Here is a 21,374-nt window from a genome sequence, read left to right on the forward strand (position 1 = left end):
CAAATTGTGATGTGGCTACTGCTTATTGTTCTGATTTAGGTCCACAAACAGCAAGAAGTGTGCAGTTTGGTGAAGGAAAGAGTGTAAATTTAAATTTACAGGCAAGGCAATGTTAAACAGCAGCTGCTAATTATTAGTGTCATTAAAGACATACTTGACACTACTATGGTACAACAGGAAAGCTGTGCAACTGATCCACAGGGGCGAGGCCCCATGCTGAGCTGGCAGCACAAACTGACTACAACATCCACATTGTGCTAGTTTTACAAGCAAAAAAGATGAAGGGTTGAGGATTCATGGTCTTACATCATGGGTCCAGAGAACTACTGAGGCTAGCTTACAATAAGGACCTCCAAAGGCAAGGTGTTAGGATACGAAATGGAGATCCTAGGATACTGGAGACACCAGAACTATGGGGTGTGCACTGAAGAAAGCAGCAATCATGGAGTGGAACCTTCCCAAGGGCATTGTGTGCTGCAGGTGTAGGCTCCCACCTTTGGAGTCCACATTATGAATTCTATTGCAAACTCCACTCACTCAACAGTTTTAGTTGTTCACTACAACGTGGCTGCTACACCTGGAACTCTTATAAATGGGTCTGCTAGCCCCAGTTCTACAGCAATCTAGGTTTCAAGGAAAGTTTTTTCCAAAGGCCCATGAGAAACAAATGGTAGCAAGAGCTTGGAGGTTGCCATTACTGAATCCATTGTATTACCAGTCAGACACTAGAAACACTCATGGATCACAAGGTACAATGGCCATCGCCCAGGGCTGTGGCATCACAATCACCTGGCTGGTCAAGCTGAATTCACTGTGAAGTATTCACCAAAACAAACAGGGAAGACTTTGAAAGGAGAGATTAACCCCAACCCCTTGCAGGAACTCTTCCCTCAGTTCCTTTATGTAACAGGCTCCTGTGTTACTAAGGGAAGAAGTGATTGGGCTCAGAATAGATATTTTTTCCAAAATGTGAAATTCAACTATTTACATGTTTTTATTTTTCATTTGTGCTCTACCTTCTTAATCAATTTTACTACAAACCAAACCAAAAAGCCCTCATATGAGCTGGTCTTCCCTTTGGCTAGTTTTACTACATCTGTTCTTAAGAAGAAAGAAAAAAAATAAAGAGAAAATGGCTAGCTCGAAGTCTGAATTCATATTTTATGGATGTAAAATTGCCATGCTGCTAAAGATGACTATAGTTTTTACTCATGTTCTGTGTAGGTTGTTCAGCAGAGTGGCATCACCTGAGGAGAGGAAAAGTGGTTCACTTAGTCAAACCAGTGACTAATGACTCCTGACTGCACTTGTGTTCTGTCACAAAGCCTTACTTGTAAGTTCAGACATTCTCCCAACACAAGGCTTTCTTGTTTGCTCTTGTAGGATATACAACAGTGACTTCCTATTATGGCATCAGGTTTCCAAGTTTTAATTATGGAATTTTTTAATCATAACATTTGGTATTAGACTACTAACTTTATGGGTTTAAAGGTCATTTAATCTACTTACTAAATTTCCCTATCATATAAAACAGGAACAGAAGTGTTCCATTATATGATTGTATTGAGAAGTTAAATAGCTTAAAGCTATTCTGTAAGTAAAACATTTAGCAATGTTAAATGAAACTCACCAATTATAATTTATTAGCCAAACAGACTTTAAAAAGACAAAACTCTAAAATCAACACCTATGTGTTCACTTATGACACCTAAGAGAAGGCACATTTGCTGCTTTGTGAATCCACAAGTGCTTTCGATCACATTGCCAAAAGCTGAAAATCAAACGTGAACAATTTAAATTCAGTTTAGCACTTCGATCAAATAAGTGTTAAATAAAATTTAAACTGTTCCAAGAAACATTGTCCAACTTTAATGCTCAAAGAATCAGTTAAAATGATTTAAGTAGAACAAGAAAAAAAATCCACAAGCAGAATCGGACTTCAAATCATTCAAAATATAATTAGTAGCCATCACATACAGTAGTAAGCAGACAAAGGCAGAGGAAGGTACTCGTTCTTTGTAACTTAAAAGGTGCTAGTGTGTTACTAAAGAAAAATGTGGTTCAGAACTACATAAAACTGTTCTGCAATAACTAACCTAAGTGTTCTTGCAGTCAGTTGTCTAAATGCTGCAACAGGCTCTTCCTTTAATAATGGTCTTGCTGAACTAACTTTCAGTGAAGCAAAATCAGCAAGAGATCTTGCAATAGAATACTGCTTCCAGTCCTACCAGCTGCCCCTTTGACTTCTGCGGGCAATGTCCCTAGAGACTGGAAATGTGCAAACAGATGCAAACTAGGCAGCTCTTCACATGCTAGTGCTTCCAGAGACATTTAGGGAATGAAGACAGTAGAGTGGTATGAAAGCAGGGGTAGTCTGAAGGACTAGAACATGCCCACCATCCAGAGGTGCTTTCATAAAGTTTCCATGAAAGATAAAGAGATCACTTAGAAGAAATCAATTTTAGAGAAGATGGTCAACTATGAGTTCTAAGGAAACAGCCACACAAGGCCAGTGTAAAAGGATGGGCAGAATGACTTAAACGCATTCTACAGGAAACAAGTGCCAAGAGAGCTGGAGCTGAGAGACTTAGAACAGGCTGAAGGCTCACTAGAAAAGCAGGCCATTCACTTTCTGACATAAAACCTTGCAGTATTTATTTAGGTCTTAATAATATACTCTTCAGTAAATAATACAGAACAACTAAAATCTACCTTACTGTGTGTGTGTGTGTATGTATATATGTATAATTGTATGTATAAAAACATCTGAAAAATGATACACACTTAATAATAACTATCAGATTGTCACAGCTCAAAGATACCTGAACAATAGTGAACACCTCATCAAGACGGGTGCTTCATAGCTGAACTTTTCTTCATGTCTCCTAAAAGCCATTTAGAATACAAGCATCCTTACTGCCACATGCCTACCCCTCTAGTTAAGGCTTGTATTACTGGCTCATTTTTTAAAAGACAAAAAGGGGGCAGGGATGACAGAGGGAAAAAACAGTGATGCTAAATAATTAATTAGAAGGAAAATTACAATAATAAGAAAACTGAGCATAGAAAGTCTAATTTTGAATCCTAGAAAAGATTAATTCTTTAAAATAAAGAATGTATATGAGCACTGTTAATAAGCACTCCTTAATGTACTTTAGATTGTATTTCAGTGTTAATGCTCCTCCAAATTATTTTAAGTACTAATAGATTGAAGCACATTATGCAACTGTTTAGATGTTCAGAAAAATAAGTTTTAACATACATGCAGGTTTAATTTGTCTGTGACTTTGAAAGCAACACCATGAATGGGCATGGCGGTAGATTACCTGTACTCACAGCACCGGGAGCCTGAGGCAGGAGAATCACTGTTAGTTTGTGGCCATCTGGGTGACAGAGTTCAAAGGCCAGCCTGGGCCATATGGCAAGACCCTGACTGAAACACACATACATATAAAGAAAACGAAAAGCCTGATCTGTTCTATCTAACCTATGATAAAGAAGCTGGATCAGATGACACCTTCTGCCAATTCTAAATGTTAACGATGCTTTGTTACTTAGCTTAATCTTTTTTTTTTTTTTTGCTAACCTAGACTTAATGCCAATCTGTGTTTTTTCTAATAGCAAAATGTTTTCAAATTGGATCACATTTAGAAACAATTAAGATTTAAACCTACTTCTGGCTAGCAACTGAAAACAATAATTTATTAAAAAATAAATAGAAGTTCTCTACTTTTCAGCAAGGCCACTAAGAATATGGGAATATTAATTAAAAATTGTCAGTGTATAAAAAATCTTAACTAGCCGGGCGTTGGTGGCGCACGCCTTTAGTCCCAGCACTCGGGAGGCAGAGCCAGGCGGATCTCTGTGAGTTCGAGGCCAGCCTGGGCTACCAAGTGAGCTCCAGGAAAGGCGCAAAGCTACACAGAGAAACCCTGTCTCAAAAAAAAACAAAAAAAAACAAAAAACAAACAAAAAAAAAAAAAAAAAAAAATCTTAACTAACTGAAAATGACACTACAAAACTAAGTTACTGCTTAGTTATTTTAATCTTTACAGCTGTCTATTTTTGATGCTCAGCTGCTATAATAAAGACAAATACTTAGGTGTGTGTGTGTGTGTGTGTGTGTATACACATCTAGTAATTTTTCAAAAACTTATACATAATCCACATACATCTCCAAGAAAGTTTCATTTACCACTGTAAACACTGATTTATTAAATAATAAAGTAGAAGCATTAAATTTCTCACAGAGAAATCATGATCAGAAGTCCTATCATAGATAGTTATTAACAGCTATGAAACCGTCTGACTCAGATTCCATCAAAGCAGTGCAATGGGAGCAGAATGCACAGCAGGGTTCGCCTGTGCTTTGGCCTTTCTTCGAACCAGTGCTTCCTGCCTTTTCCGTTGAATTTCTTCGGGGGAGTACTTCCTGTTCCTCTCTTCTTCACCTAAAAATTAAACAAAGCATAGGGATTAATCTTATAACCTATAGGTCATCCTGAATATGGTGGAACTTTTGCTTTTTCATCGCACTGGTTTGACTATTAAATAGCACAGAACCATTACGTATATAATCACATATACACACATAAGATGGAATGTTCCAGGTCAAGAGGATGCCAAGTCCCTACCCAATACCCGCAATTCATGTATGATAAAAGTTTAAGGTATTTAAAAACTGATTTTTGAAGACTCAGCAAATAATTCGTGTGAACAATGACATCTAACCTATGACTATAGAAATTTCTTTAAATACCAGATTTTTTTTTTTTGTTTGTTTTTTTTGTTTGTTTGTTTTTTCGAGACAGGGTTTCTCTGTGTAGCTTTGCGCCTTTTCCTGGAACTCACTTGGTAGCCCAGGCTGGCCTCGAACTCACAGAGATCCGCCTGGCTCTGCCTCCCGAGTGCTGGGATTAAAGGCGTGCGCCACCACCGCCCGGCTTAAATACCAGATTTTAAATGGTACAAAAATATTGGTAGATACAGTAAAAACATTATGGCTTAAACCGTCTACCAATCCTTCAAATATAGCTGAGTGGTGGGTCATGTTTGCAATGCCAACCCTGGAGATGGAGGAAGATCAGTGAGCACTGTCTGCAGCTATGTACTGAACAAGGCCATTTTGTGCTACACAAGACAGTCTTGGGGAAAAAAAGTGAAGGGAAGGCAAAGAAAAGGAAAGAGACTCCAAATAGCTATGAGGGAAAGCTGAATACTAATAGGTACTTTTTTCATTAAAATAGTCACAAGGTTTACATTTCAGTTATCAGAAATATATTTGAGTGACAGAATGAAATCTCTCACGTCAAATTGTGTGGGAGACATGGAGGTCTATGTGCTCACAGATAAGCACCAAGGGAACCAAAAATCTTAAACACACCGAGCTATTTCTTCAAAGGAAGGGATGCATAACTTGTTATTCACCCAGAAGAGTGGGAGCTGACACAGTAACAGTCTGGAGACTTGGTCGTTTAACAAAAATCTTCCCCCAGACCCTCAGCATGAGCTTGTCAATCTACAGAACCTATTTTTATGCAAAGTGTCACATGTAGTCTATCTATAGAACCCATCTTTATGGAAGATGTCATACGTACTTTACAAAGAGTTTCCATGAAGTCACATCTTCACCATTATTGTGCACATGGGATTGAGTTAATTACTGCAGAGATACCTGCAACACTGGCCATTTATAGCTGTTCAAAATTTTATTTTTATTGGAGAATGTATCAGAAAATTTAAAACAGTAATCTATATGTGTATTATGTGTGTATGTGTAAGTTGAAGCTTTAGATTAGAAACTATTCTCATTTAAATGCCATGTACTATCTAAGAGCACAACCCTAATAAACATTTATGAAAACTTACTGATTAAACCATAACCTTTTAAAGAATATGTATTATCATTAGAGGAGAAATATTTAGGTAGTGAAATCACCAACTTTTTATACAAATTTATCTTGTTGATGAAAGGAGACTCTAAATATATCATGTACCTACTTTCTCTCTTGGTATAACCAGAAATGAGAAAGGATAAAGAATTTTTATTTCAAACCAACTCCTCAGAACTCTGATATCTATCATTTCCAAAGCTAGACTTTAGCTATTTTCCATCCCAGAGAAATACCAAAATACATTTTATAAAAAACAAGTTACTAATCCACAATGGTATAAAAGAATACAGCCTCATTAAAAAGGCTTCAAATTGGTTTGATAATATGGGAAGTAATTTCAAACACATGAAACCACACTATAAACTTCTGATTTAAGGAGAGCCAAATGTTCCCCCATCAGCTCTTTCTCTAACTCACTCACTCTCTCACATTTTATACATACATCAACCACTTACAAAGTCAAATTGCTGCACAGTACCAAGCAACTAAGTTTCTTAAATTTTTATTTTATTTTATTTTATGGCATAAGGGCCAGCAATTATTACTCTCTGTAGCACCCCCCCCCCAAAAAAAAAGTTAACTTTTGATACCAAAATGCTTATTCTAACTGTTCAACCCTATTCATTTTACATAAAGTCATGCATAGTATGTAAACAAATCAGAGCTTTATGAATTCATGAGTCACACTTTCAAATCTGGTATTGTTCTCATGAATTTTTTAAAAACCACTTTTAAAACCCCTTGATTTTTTAAATCAAATACAAAATACAAATACAAAATACAAATACACTTACCACTTAAATTTTTAAAAATGATTTTTAATGCACCAGCTGTATAAAAAGAGGCTGCAAATTTACTAATAACTCTGGCCTAAAGCCACAAACAGGTAGATGGATTCTGTTTCAAGGATATTCCTTGGAGACCAGTTTGTGACATATCAAAGGGAAGGAGAATAAAAACAATACAAAACACTGGCGAGGGCAATATTAGGCAAGAAGATCAAACAGTATTAATAAATCTAAAAGAAAAACTACTAGGATGAAAGGCAAGTAGTACATTTACAAAACAATGCAGACAGGAATATGTCTTTACTGGAGTTAAAAGTATATGTAATAAATTCATTTTTAAAACTTTGACCAATCAGTTATAATATATTTACTTGAAAATAAACAACTATTTATAATAGATTGACAAAAAATTTCAACATTTCAAAACACACTGGGCTGTCACATGGAAAAATACTCACTGTATCAAAATTTGTTTAGCTTTTTATAAGGAAATCTGGTGATATCTGTCAAATTTCACAACATTCTCTTACATCATATTTTTAGGAATTAACAGATACAAGTACACAATGTTCAGAAATTTGTACAGGAGAATTCCTACTGTACTGTTTATAATTGCAAAAAACTAACCCAAGCTTCCATCAATATAAAAACAATTCTTACCCAACCTGAACAACCATATAATTTAATATACAATACACAGATACTAAAAGGACATAAGGAAACCTACAGGTACTAAAAAGAAATGACAGTTATAATTTATTAAGGAAATACAAAAATCAAGCATGTATCATCCAATTCCATCTATTTAAATAAATCAATGGATATAGAAACACAACTTTTTTATGTGCATAAAAAATCCTTCAAGACAAAAAGCATAAAGACTTGAAGATAAAGTTGAGGAATAATAATAACTTCTCAGAAAGTGTATTCCAACAGCAATTTAAAAATATGATTGCAACATATAATACCTCAGAGAAATAGACCAAACCAAAAGCATTTGTAGTCTAAGAGAGGGAACAGACTAAAGGCATTGAAAGCACGTTCCATAAAAGTCAGGCATTAAATATCCCAAATATAGGCAACCAAATACTGAAAGTTGGCAGAAGTAGCAAGTTACATGCAAGATAAACCTACCAGAACAACAAACTTCTCAGAAAAAAAAATTATGAGATAGCATGTCTGATGTATTTCAACATTAAAACAAATTACCCATCAATCAATATTATTATACATACATACACGCATAGCAAAGTTATCCTTTGAAGCTGAAGGGCAAACAAAAATTTTCAATGATTAAAATCAACTGGAACAATTGATGACCACTAAGCCATCACTGCAAATGATGGTAAAGCCATGATTCTAAACCTTCCTAATGCTGTGACCCTTTAATACAGTTCTTCACGTTGTGGTGACCCCAACCATAAAATTATTTTCACTGCTACTTTATAACTGTAATTTTGCTACTGTCATGAATTGTGATGTAAATATATTTTCCAATGTTCTTAGGTGACCCCTGTGAAATGGTCTTTCGACCCTCAAAGGGGCTGCAACCTACATGTTGAGAACCACTGTACTAAAGGAATACTATGCACAGATGAAGAAAGATTAACAAGTACAAGAGCTCCAGAAATAATAAATTTTAGAAATAACAAATTTTTAATATAAGCTAATAAAGAAGTGAGTTTAGAAAGGAATCAAGCAGTTGTAAATGGGTAAACCAGAATCTTTAAGATGAAAGAAATTTCATACTGTGGAACAATCACACTAAATGTAAACAGTTGTGACTCTCCAATTAGAAGACACAAAGTTCAGAAAGGATTATATAGAACAGGATCTAAGTATTTGCTGGGTCTGACACACAAAGAATGAAATTACAAAATCAAAATGAATCTGAAAGCCCAGACAACAATGCCAGACTTCAAGCCAAACTGAGAGGGTGTAAAGCAGCTAACTGTGTTAATAAAGGGGACAATCCATCAGAAGATATGAAGAAGGCTGAGTGTGGCAGTAATCCCAACACTCAAGGGGAATAAAATCAAAGGACTGAAAATTTTCAGGTCTGCCTGAGGCTGCATGAGTTCCTGGACAGCCTAAACCACAGAGAATTCTATCTCAAAATCTGAAGTAAAACAAAACAAACAAAAATTTGGCAGCCACATGATGACTCAATGGGTAAAAAGGCTACATCTCATGATCTGAGCTCAAAAACTGGACCAACATGGTAAACAGAGAACTGAGGAGGTTCTTGCCACAAGACTGACGGCATGAGTTTGATCACTAAACATGGCAGAAGAGAGAACTGACTCCCTGAAGTTGTCCTCTGATCTCCACTTGTGCCGTGGCATTCCCATTCATCTTTGTTAACAAGTCATCTTAAGAAATAATAGGACAGAGAGATCTAGTCACAAAGGATTTTAGTACCATAATATTTCATTTTTGTCAACAGACCTTTCAAGCAGAAAAATAAAGAACAAAACCAACTCTCTGTGTTAACTATTCTACAAATCGAAATGGATTCAAAAGACAAATACAGAATATTTAACTCAACCACTGCAGAACTTTTCTAGCAACCCATTAGACTTTCTCCGAAACAGATGTTAACATCGTAAGTCTTAATAAATACACACACACACACACACACACACACACACACACACACACACACACACACACGAGGAAGGGGGGGAAGGAATAATTTCTTCTCTTATCAGATCCATGGGAGGGTGATATCAGATTCATATGGGAAAGGTGGGTCACTCAAGAAATGAGGAATTTAGAAATTTCTAGAATCAAGTAAAAATGAAAACACAACTTAATAGAACATTTAGAATAGTTAAGTCACTACTAAGAAAGAAGTTTAAAAAAAAAGAAAGAAGTTTATAGCTATGAGTTGCCTATAATTAAAAACATCAGAGATCTTAAGTAATTCATGTTCATTCTACAAAGTCAGTATTAACCTTGATATCAAAACTAGATAAGGATGTAACAATACATTTTCTGGAAGAACATAGCAAAATTCACTTAATAAAATAATTGGCAAATCAAATTCAATAACATATTACAAAATCATAATCAAGCTGACTTCATTCCAGGGACACATACATGACTCAGCCTACACAAACCAACAAACACAACATAGCACATTAAAAAAAAAAAAAAAAACAAAAAAAAAAAACAAAAAACAAGGGGCTGGAGAGATGGCTCAGAGGTTAAGAGCACTGAATGCTCTTCCACAGGTCCCGAGTTCAATTCCCAGCACCTACATGGTGGCTCACAACCATCTGCAATGAGATCTGGCGCCCTCTTCTGTATACATAATAAATAAATAAATCTTTAAAAAAAAAAAAAAAAAAAGAAGGCAGAAAAAAAAAAAAACAAGGATAAGAATTGCATAATCAACAGATATGGGAAAAGTTTTAGACAAAACTCAACACTCCTTCACGATGATAACCCTAATGAATCTGGGAATAGAAGTATCATATCTCAATGAACTAAAGAACATATGAGACAAACCTACAGTCAACAATTATAGTGCTGGAAAATTGGAAGCATTTCCTTTAAAATTAGATATGAAATAAAGTTGTCTTCTCTCTCTGCTCTTAGATCGTATGGTTAACAAATGAAAGTAATCTGGTGACTTCTGTTGTTCCTATTCCCTCTTTGCTGTGACTGAGAGACTCAGCACTTTTATTGCATACCAGGCCGGGCGGTGGTGGCGCACGCCTTTAATCCCAGCACTCGGGAGGCAGAGCCAGGCGGATCTCTGTGAGTTCGAGGCCAGCCTGGGCTACCAAGTGAGTTCCAGGAAAAGGCGCAAAGCTACACAGAGAAACCCTGTCTCGAAACCCCCCCCCCCCAAAAAAAAGGGCTCCAAAGACATCTCTAGAAAACTCTTAGATCAGATAAACATTTTCAGTAACATAGCAGCATAAAAAAACTAATACATAAAAACTAGTAGATTTTCTGTCTCAAACTAAGAAATCAGCAACAAAACCAAACAATAAAACTCCAGAAGTAAAACTACCAACGTAGTGAAAGATCTACACAATGACAACCACAGAACAATGAAGAAATTTAAAACACTAGAAGATGGACACATTTCCTATGTTCATGCACTAGAATTAACGCTATGAAAAATGGCCCTATTACCAAAATGGGTCTACAGATTCAATGCAATCCCATCCAAACTCCAATGACATACTTCACATGACTAGAGAATTTATATAGATAGATTCATGTGCGGGCACAGACACACAAAGACAGACAGACACACAGACACAGACACACAGAGACTCTCATTCTGTCTCTGTCTCTCTCTGTCTGCCCCCCCTCTCCCTCCCTCCCTAACAGCTAAAGCAAGCCTAAGCAAAATGAGTAATACCAGAGGCACAATAACAACCTGATTTCAAATTCTGTTAAGAGTCACAGTAACTAAGTCAGCGTGGTACTGTCACAAAAGCAGACATGCAGATCAATAAAATAGACTAGGACCCAAACAGCTTATTCTCTACTAAGGATCTAAAAACTTACATTAAAGACAGTTTTGCTTTTTTTTTTTTTTTAAACAAATGGTGCTGGAAAATTTAGGATATCCACATGTAGTGTCTCTCATCCTTTATAAAAACCAATTCAATATGAATCAATGACATTAATATAAGTTCTAAACTTTTGAACTACTGGAAATCAGTTAAAAACACTTCAAATCCAGGGACGGTCAGGAGTTTCTGGAAAGAACCTCAATAGCTCAGGGAAAAAACAGCCAGGACTGCATCAAATTATAAAGTGTCTGCATAACAGAGTAAATAGTAACCACAGTGAAGACACAACTTAGATAATGACAGACACTTAAACAGGGGCTAATATTCAGAAAATATAATGGATTCAACAACTAAACACCAAGAAAAACCCAGATAACCCCCAGAACAAATGGCAAATTAAGTAAAAATCCCAAACAAGTACAAGTAAGCCAACAAATTTATACATTAAAAAAAAAAAAAAAACCTTCAACTTCTTTAAACAAGAAGGACATGCAAATCAAAACTATTCTTCATTTGAGCGCACCTCATTTAAAATGGTTATCAAGGTGGGGGGAAGACAACACATACTGGCAAATGTGGGGAGACAGGAGGAACCTTTATACTCTGGTAGTGGGGAAAAAAAACCACACACCTATCTATACATATTAGTGTGATCACTAGGGCAATATAGAGAGTACTCAAAAAGCTAAGGCTAGTTACAATTATTATTGGTAGATTAATGAAGGGATCAAAATAAATATGCAATACCAATGTTTATTACAAAAATATGCATTCAAAATAGGCAAGTTGTATGACAAAACCTTATTGTCCATCAAAGAATTACTACAGGATGTAATGAACAACAAAAAACGACATGAAGGGTGACTATTGGGGAAGAGGAGGAAGCCAGTAGGAAAAGGAGTAATGGGAAGCAGTAACTATGACAAAGTTACATTATATACGGGTATGAAAATGTCATAATCTGCTGGGTGGAGGTGGCGCATGCCTTTAATCCCAGCACTCAGGAGGCAGAGCCAGGCGGATCTCTGTGAGTTTGAGGCCAGCCTGGTCTACAGAGCAAGATCCAGGACAGGCATCAAAACTACACAGAGAAACCCTGTCTTGAAAAACCAAAAAAAGAAAATGTCATAATCAAGCATCACTTTGTATAAGCTGATTAAAAAAGTTTCATGACATATATACCAAACTGATAACAGTGGTTTTCTCAGATAAAATTACTCCAAATTATAATATACTATTTTCTTACTTTTTAGTATGTGGGACAGGTTAAGGAAAGACAATTCAAGAGTTTTTCAGATTATAGTTTAAGCTTTAGATTTCATTTGAAATATGAGTCATTCATTGAAGGTTTACACATATGTTTCCTTATGTGAGTTAAAAAGTCTATTTTGCTTTTCTGAAAATTAGAATCTAAAGGGGACACAGAGAATTTAGGGTGGTAAGAATATTGTAAGGTGAACAGTTTCAAATTAAAATTTTTGAGGTGTGATTAATGAAATTTATTGAATAAAAAACAATCACAAAGAAAGATGAATTGAAAAGATTTAAAAAAGGTTGTATCAAATAACATTAATTTTGTCACAAATGGCATTGAATTGTATATCAGATACTAGTTATAGCAGTTAATCAAAACAAGTAACTAGCATTAATACTTTTCAAAGAAAATTATTTCATACATACCTTTAGAAGATGGTTTCAAAGACTCAGAATATTTTACTGAAGATTGCTGTTGATTAGCCTCAAACAATGAATTGACAGTTTCCTTTTTTCCAAAATCCTGCAAGATTTTGCTAACAGGCATATTTCCTGCTATACAACTTTGATTTAACTGAGAAAGAAACTGCGGATTTTTTGTCTTAAATGTAAATTTTGAAAACTTCTGTATTTTGCTGTCATTCTGAGCTTTATCTGCTAAGGTGCCGTGGGATAGTTGATGGGTACTCAACTTCATATTAGTAGTAATTTCTGTGCTCTTAGGACCCAAACTAACATTCAAGCTTGAACTTCCTGCAAGAATAAATTTTGGGCTATTCACCTGTACTGGTACATGTTGATGATCATTTGAATTCTTAGGGCACACAGACAAATTTGTTGTAGCATCCAAAATATTGGGATAATCTCCACACGTGTCTCTTTTTTCCACCTTTACTGATTGATGTATCAGTGAGTTCTTTGGTAAGGATGAAGGCACTGAGGAACCGACAGGATTCCAATGTGTAGAAGGCACTGCCTGGCTTCGTTTAGATGCAGTCCAAGTATTTCTGGATCTGTGTTTGGGAGTGTTATTTATACTTTCTGCTTCCTTGCTGCCCTTGTTTTCTTGCTGAGTTAGTCTTTCAATGTCATCACATGCCTGACATAGCAAATCATCATCGACATCATCTGCTTCCCAGGTAGTCTCTAACTCATGGCATGCTTTAATCATTTCACTGGCCACCAAAGGATCATTCCAGTCATCAAGGGAAGAACTGAACTTTGATCCATTAGTCTGATTTGCAATACAAACACTGTTTTCTTTACCCAAGGATACAGAACCAAGGGGGGCAGTATCAATAACAGGTGCTTTCAAAGGCAGGTTAACATTTTTTTCATTAGGGTATCTTGAGTATGAACCAGAATTGTCAGAAGCACACACATTAGACGTACACTTGCGACTATCTTCTTTTACTCTTATAAGATTAGAGACATCAACACAACCTTCATTTTTAATGTTATTGAAAGATTTCTCAAACCTCATTTTACTTCCAGTTAATGGTAACTTGCTTGATTCATCACTTGGATGTGATAAAAACCTATATCCTTCTGAATTTCTTAGTTCTCTGTTACATGTCTTTGATGGAAGATCCAGAGTTACTTTTGAATCTCTTAACTTTCCATCTAGATTCTTATTTGTTGTTGACGTGATTGTATCATTTTGAGCAATAACAGTACAAACTGCCTTCTGACCAGTAACTTGGGCAGTTGTAGAAGGAAAGAGTTCAAGCATTTCAGCATTTTCCATAAGGAAAGGTTCATTGCCGAGTAAGCTTTCCCAATCGTCCTCAAAATCACTAGTAGTCAACCCATCAAGGTGTTTATTCAAAGCTTCTGGCTTCTTCGCACAGGGAGTCACACATGATTTCTGCAGTAAGGCAGTATCTACCTGAGGGGAAGGTGATTTCGGAGTTTTATCTGGCAAGTTTTCAGTGAGCAGAGTTTCACTAGTAACTTCCTCTTCTATTAAGCTTCTTTGCTTTACAAAGGTAGTTTTACTATTGTTCACAAAAGCATCCGGCAGATCTTGGCTTAGCTGTCCACTACACATCTGAGTGGAACCATCAAAAATAGCATTAAGGGCTGCTTCAACATTTTGGTCAAAGGGTTTCTGAATTCTGTCTTGCTCCTTTGCCACAGATATCCTGGTGTTTTCTTCCATTTGCTTCTTTAATAGAGCACAACTGATTTCAGGAACTGTATCATCTGTCTCTGTCTGTGCAGAATCTTGAAGGTTGTGCAAATGTCCCACTTCTGAAGTTGTCTGGATAAAATCATGATTCTTCACATCTTGTTCTTGAATCACATCAAGTTCTTCCATATTTTTATCAAACTGTTTAGCTAATTTCATAAGTTCTTTTTCTCGATTTTGTGTTTTTAACCTATAAAAACATTGAAACATTTTAATTAAAAAACTGTGCAATAATTATCATTTGGTGTATTTTGGTGTGACAAAACACCAAAATTTTATCTCTCAGAATACATTTTTAATTCCAAAATTTTCTATATCAAAACAAAGAAGTTTACTATTTTGGTTTATTCCAAAACCTACAATATTAATAAGCATATCTGCCTTACTGGAAGTACAAGAAGGTAAAGTCTTAACTCACTTTGTGCAGCTGATTTTCACTCTTGACTTTTCTTTGGCTACACTAGGAGTACAAGGAATAGCAGTGTCGCCAATCCACACACCCAGCATGGAGTTTGTCACTGGTTTCTCATCCTTTAAAAGAGGGAAGAAAAAAGAACGTAAGAGCACCATAAAAACAACCCCCACCCCATCCCCAAGAAAAAAGAAGGACAGGTGAGACTAGAGAAGAAGGAGAATTCTGGTGATAGTCATTTAACAAACTCAAACAATGGAAACTAGAGAAAGGCTGTAAACTGTGACCCATTTATGCTCCCAAGTAAAAAAGAAATATTCAAACTTTTATAAATATTCAAACCATATTTATAAAAACCAAGGTTTGATATATATTACCTATCAAGTGCATTTTAGTGTTATATACATATAAAAGAACGTTTTATAAAAGGGAAACATTTCAGTTGTAAGATACTCAAAAAATCTGAACTAACTATATAAAAACATCAGAACTGAAAATAAGAATATATTCAGAGGCCAGGTGGTGGTGGCAATGCCTTTAATCCCAGCACTTGGGAGGAAGAGGCAGGCAGATCTCTGTGAGTTCAAGGCCAGCCTGGGCTATAGAGTGAGTTCCAGGAAAGACACAAAGCTACACATAGAAACCCTGTCTCGAAAAACCAAATAAATAAATAAATAAATAAATAAATAAATAAATAAATAAATAAATAAATAAATAAATAAATAAATAAATAAATAAATAGTGTGTATATATGTGTGTGTATATATATATATATATATATATATATTCAAAATTCTTTCTGTAGCACTGATTCCAATTACTCTTATTCTTACTAACTCTTTATCTAAGAACTGGGAGGTCCATCTTGACTTAAACTGAGCACAGATAGAGTAATGTCAGAACTGACTAGAACTTTAAAACAAGGTCAAGGCTAAAGCTAAGAATAGTGAGACAGACAAAAAGACAAAAACAGAAAAACTTCAAGTAGGAAGTCATCTTAAACTAGGATGTTTTTGCTGTATTTTTTCAGTCCCTTAGTCACAAAGATAGTTACAGAATGAACATTATATTATAAACCAGTAGTTCTCAACCTGTGGGTTGCAACCTTTGGCAAACCTCTATCTCCAAAAACATTATATTACGCTTTATAACAATAGCAAAATAACAGTTATGAAGTAGCTACAAAGATAATTTTATGGTTGGAGGTCACCACAACATGAGGAACTGTTTTAAAGGGTTGCAGCATTAGGAAGGTTAACAACTACTGTTGTAAGATCATATAAGGTTAAAAAAATGGCCTTATTACTAGATTACAGGTTATTCCAATTAGAGCTTAGAATTCCCCATAGTGACTCTAAAATCATGCTGGGCCAGGGAGATGGCTCAATGGGTAAAGACAAGTTGTCCTCTGATCTTTACAAAGTGTGTGCCCACGTGCATGCATCCATGAAAACAAAACTTCTTTAAAAAGTAAGTGCCGAGCCGGGCGGTGGTAGCACATGCCTTTAATCCCAGCACTCGGGAGGCAGAGGCAGGCGGGTCTCTGAGTTCGAGGCCAGCCTTGGCTACAGAGTGAGTTCTAGGAAAGGCACAAAGCTACATTGAGAAACCCTGTCTCGAAAAACTGAAAGAAAAAAAAAAAGTGCCACTTTATACTTATTTGAAGGTTTTGGTGAAAGACTTCTCTACTTTGGTGGTGAAACAACAAGCAGTTTTCTTAAAGCACACTTGATCGACTTTAGTTTTGTGAAATAACAGTATCAGTTCATTTCCCTGGTAGGCTAGGTATTTCCTGATTTGTTTGAACAACACTTACATAACATTCTTCATGATTTAATTATAGAATCTGTCCACATACTAGTAAATGAAATTCATAAAGTCTGAAAAAGTCATGACAAAATTACGTACCCACTCAAGTCTATGTATTATGTACCCACTCACCATGTATATAACACGAGTCCTCTGTATGTTTATGTACTCCTTATAAGAGCTTATTTTAAATTTATAATTGTTTCACTATTAGGATAAGAATTTATACTGTATCAAGCTGATAATAGAAAAATTAATAAATAAATAATAATAAAAAATAATTATATAACTTACTAAGTAAATTCTAGGTGCCATACAAGTTGTCTAAACCTTCAATTGATCTTAATGAGTACACTGTATAGTTACATAAATGATGAAAATAAACATATCACCTTAAACACCACGTATGTTATCACTACAGAAAAACGGAATGACTAGTACGCAAACGCGTATCTTAAAAATGAAATCTGAAACCATTATGAGGAAATTGAATCATCTGAAGATAACTAAGAAAACCTCAAATATCTGCAATTATGATAGTATGACACTTTTCAAAAGATCTTAATGCTGCCAACAATGAACCTGCTTTTGTTTTTGTTTTTTCAAGACAGGGTTTTTCTGTGTAGCTTTGGTGCGTCCTGGATCTTGCTCTGTAGACCAGGTCCCTCAAACTCACAGAGATCCGCCTGGCTCTGCCTCCCGAGTGCTGGGATTAAAGGCGTGCGCCACTGCTGCCTGGCTTGAACATGCTTTATGAATGCTCGATAGTAGACAAAATAAACTAATTGGAGACTCCTAACTAGTTAGGAGACTGAATAAACTAATCCCAATGTAGTTTTCCGGGACTCAAGCTACCACTATGTACTGTTGCCATTTCTTCACCAGTTGCTCTTTCCAGCTCATTTAATAAAGGAACCAACAGGACACTCAACTGGCCAGCCCGAAGACATTTTATTCTGTTATTTGACTTAGTTAATGAAGATTTACTGTTAACACACAAATAATATTACGGCATAAATGTACTCAAGAAATGAAGTGTTGATACAATAAATCATACCAAGGTAGTAGAAGGAGAGAACTAACTCCAAGTTGTCCTGACCTCCACACATGCTGTGGGTATGCATGCACATGCATGTACATATGTATGAGAGCGCGCACGCGTGCACATACATACACATACACACACACACACACACACACACACACACACATACACACAAACACACACACTTTTAAAAATGTAAAAAGAAAGAATTTAAGTAAGGAAAAGAAACTCAAAACAGTTGATGTTCTGGATCCATGCTTCTTACTAACAGCAACAGGACTAATACAAGGAATGACAGTTACTGGAGTCCTTGTGCTAAACGATTCCCTAAAACTTCGGTTTCACTCAAGCACCACAAAAATTAAAAGTGAAGAAAAGACATCTTTCAAGATGGGTCTATTACAATAAATAAAGCATAATTAATTTATTTGTGGCACGCTATAATTTATTGCAAATTTTATATAATTTAATCTTAATAAAATCTATGGAAGACAGCAAGGTGCATAATAATTCTACTTCATGGTTGAGTGAACTGAGGTCATGAGCATTTAACTGACTCATGGGGGTGTCACACAGAGAAGAGGCTGCATGAGGCCTCTATCTAAACCCAGAAATCTCTCCAGTTTTAAGTGTTTCGTGGTGGTAAAATAAGCCAGTGGATCTTACTTAGTAAGAGCAACTGCAATAGGGAGAATCTGTACCATAGACAGCGAACAAGCCCTAACAACAAAGGCTGAAATTTACATTGCTTGTTATATTACACAACTTACTCAAAATATAATGTGGAAAATGCAGCATGGTGTTAAAGACAACAAAAGCAAAACTCTAGTCAATAGTTACTACTCCAAGAGAATTAAAACAAAATGTCTACTTGTATCTGCAGGTTCCACATCTATCTAACCAACAACAGACTAAAAATAGGGGCATATACAGACACTTTGTTATTATTCCCTCCACAGTACAGCATAACAATTAACTGTATTATTTAAGGAATAAGTAACCTAGAGATGTTATGGGGCGGGCTGGAGGCATAGCTCATGGAAGAGCACTTGCCTAGCAGAAGTGAGTCCCTGGGTTTGAGCTCCAGCACTGCAAAAAAAATAAACAAAATAAATAAATACAGTATACGGCAGGATATGCACAGGTTACCATGCAAAACCACACCATTTTATGTAAGGGACTTCAGAATCTGCAGATCTGGGTATTCAAAGGTGTCATGAAGCCAAGTCCCAGGAAGAATAAGGGATGACAATATTACCCATTCTATATTTTGCTCCTTTTTTCAAGACATGCACTCAGAAATAGAAAAGCTACGTGTAACCTTTGTTGCTCTAAATACATTATTTTGAATACGAAAGAGGAACGCACATACAATATACAATGTTTGCTGTTTTAAAAATCATGAAACTTGCTGTATTTACCTGAGGTGCAATACGGTTGACAATGTGTGAAATCTCATCAGTGTATGTACTGGAAATCTGCTTCCTTCTTCCTTTACCTAAAGAAACAGACATTTCTATAAACCTTAGACCAAGATTTTAAAATCAGCTGTTTCTTTTTAGAAAATGATTGTAATCAGTGCAACTTAAATGACTCCGCACAAACATCACGAGCATATTAGAGAGAAAATTACACGAGACTCAACTGTATTGAAGTTTCTCATGTTACCCGACCAAAATTTTACGAACACTAATCCTCCAACAAGCACGTAATGACATAAAAATCTTAACAGATTACCTAACTGCTTGGTCAGTGGAGAATTTTGATCCCAGAAGATATCAGTCTGTCCATCTGGATCGTTAGGAGAGCTGAAGGCACAGGATAATAAATCCATTTTCACAACTCTTGTTGGTGTCTTATACTTTTCTGTATAAAATGACAGTTGTCACATTTTAAAATTACCTCACAAGAGCCGAAGTCAAACAGCAGCTTAGACAAATTAATTTTTATGTCCAATACAAAACTTGTCTCTTAAAGACAATTACTTTAATCACAACAGAAATAAAAATGCCTTAATACTTTATAAATGCCTTAATACTTCATAGTGTTTTTTGAAAAAAAATTTCATAGGTCCAGGAATGATACCACCTGGTCATTGAGTTACTATTGCACGGCTTCCATACTTAAAGTTCCTTGTTGCTAGCAGATTCATCAAAAACCTCAAAATGTATCCAAACAGAAACCCCTGTTAAACTCTTTTAAGCCCCCCCCCCATCAACTCTACCCAAATTTTATATTCCAATTAACCACTCCAAAAAAAACACTAGTGATTTGTTTCTAGAGAAACTAGAGGTTTAGGCATTTAGCTCAGTGGTAGAGCGCTTGCCTAGTAAGCGAAAGACCCTGGAAAGCACTTGAATTTTTACAAATTTATTACTCTTTCTCGGGTTTGTTCTGTCATAGCAGAGGCAGGCTGGGTAACAGAAGCTGCATTTCAAGAACACACCTTAGGAAAGGTTATGAGTCTGGCCCTTATTTGGTTAGGACCAAATCTTTAAAATCTAACTCCAAAAGTTATCAGAAAGGAACCGAGTCATTGATTTGCTGTTCTAACCGGATGTTACTTCTAGCAAGTTCCGGGAGCAAAGGACAGCTTTGAGGTGACCCTTTTGGTTAAGCAAAACAATGCAAAAAAAAAAAAAAAAAAAGCAGCTTAGGTGCCCAATCCCCCCGGGGGTAACTCAAGGCACAGGCTCCGCCCAGAACCAGGCTCAGCCAGAAAGCAGCCGCCGCCCAGGTCCGGGGACTCGGCTCTGCGGCCGAAGCCTCCCGCCCCCTCCAAACCCCGGGGCTCGGCTCCCCGCCCACTCCTCACCACCCCCTACCCCGGGGTCCGTTCCCCGCCCGCCTTCTCCTCACCCCCGGGGCTCCGGCCGCCGTCAGCCGCCGCCCGGCGCTGCTCCCGCCGCAAAGGCCGCGCTCCCGCCCGGCAGAGCCGGGAGTCCCGGGCCGTCCGGGACCACCGGGACCCCGGCTCCCCCGCCGAGCAGCAGTCCTCGGCAGCCGCCCTGCGCGGCGTGCTCCTCCGGGCAGGGCTGTCCGCATGCTTCCTTCGCCGACTCATTCCGCTGGCACCCTCCTCCTGCCGCATTCACATTTTGCTACCCAGGAACTGTGCAACGGCTCTGCAAACAACCCGCGCGCCAACAGCCATCGCCATCTTTGCAAGCAGGGCGCGCAAAAGACGCTGGCGCTGATTGGCTGCGTCCGACTAGAGGTGGGGTGGCCGAGCCTGACGCTGATTGGCTGAGTCAGGTCGAGGGGCGGGGTTACGGAGGCTGCCGCAGTGCTAGCGGCCAAGACAGTTCTAACTTGGAAGGTTTCTTTGGAGATGTATCTTCAGCCTTATCCAGCATAGGAGGAATTGCAGAACTCTCCCCTGGACAAGTTATAGGGGAGTAGGTAGTATGTGAGGCAGTAATGCAATGGCAGGTTCTTACTGA

The 21,374-nt window shown here is 37.0% G+C and overlaps 1 protein-coding gene across 3 annotated transcripts; it reads right to left on the reverse strand.

Annotated features, from left to right (window-relative positions):
• Positions 1–4,185: 4,185 nt before the first annotated feature.
• Positions 4,186–21,102, reverse strand: Etaa1 (ETAA1 activator of ATR kinase). 3 transcript variants are annotated; one of them, XM_076546027.1, is made up of 6 exons: positions 20,791–21,102; positions 19,669–19,797; positions 19,353–19,429; positions 15,084–15,196; positions 13,256–14,855; positions 4,186–4,451 (listed from the first exon to the last, which is right to left on the reverse strand). In XM_076546027.1, exons 1-6 carry the CDS (start codon positions 21,020–21,022, stop codon positions 4,311–4,313), a joined length of 2,292 nt encoding a protein of 763 aa, XP_076402142.1. In that variant the 5' UTR covers positions 21,023–21,102; the 3' UTR covers positions 4,186–4,310. The 3 variants fall into 3 exon arrangements, with proteins under 3 accessions (XP_076402142.1, XP_076402141.1, XP_076402143.1); XM_076546026.1 differs by having other exon boundaries at positions 12,901–14,855; XM_076546028.1 differs by lacking the exons at positions 19,669–19,797; positions 20,791–21,102 and adding an exon at positions 18,985–19,020 and having other exon boundaries at positions 12,901–14,855.
• Positions 21,103–21,374: the final 272 nt, after the last annotated feature.

This window comes from Peromyscus maniculatus, chromosome 10 (assembly GCF_049852395.1).
Source record: "Peromyscus maniculatus bairdii isolate BWxNUB_F1_BW_parent chromosome 10, HU_Pman_BW_mat_3.1, whole genome shotgun sequence".
NCBI classification, from domain to species: domain Eukaryota; kingdom Metazoa; phylum Chordata; class Mammalia; order Rodentia; family Cricetidae; genus Peromyscus; species Peromyscus maniculatus.

What these genes read in the sequence shown, in the direction of transcription:
- Etaa1 (XM_076546026.1), bottom strand. Translation starts at nt 21,022, where the DNA reads ATGCGGCAGGAGGAGGGTGCCAGCGGAATGAGTCGGCGAAGGAAGCAT. An exon ending in CGGCGGCCGGAGCCCCGGGG is followed by an intron (nt 19,798 to 20,790) that starts GTGAGGAGAAGG and finishes CATTTTATACAG; the next exon opens with AAAAGTATAAGACACCAACA. An exon ending in GTGAAAATCAGCTGCACAAA is followed by an intron (nt 14,856 to 15,083) that starts GTGAGTTAAGAC and finishes ATGTTTTTATAG; the next exon opens with GTTAAAAACACAAAATCGAG.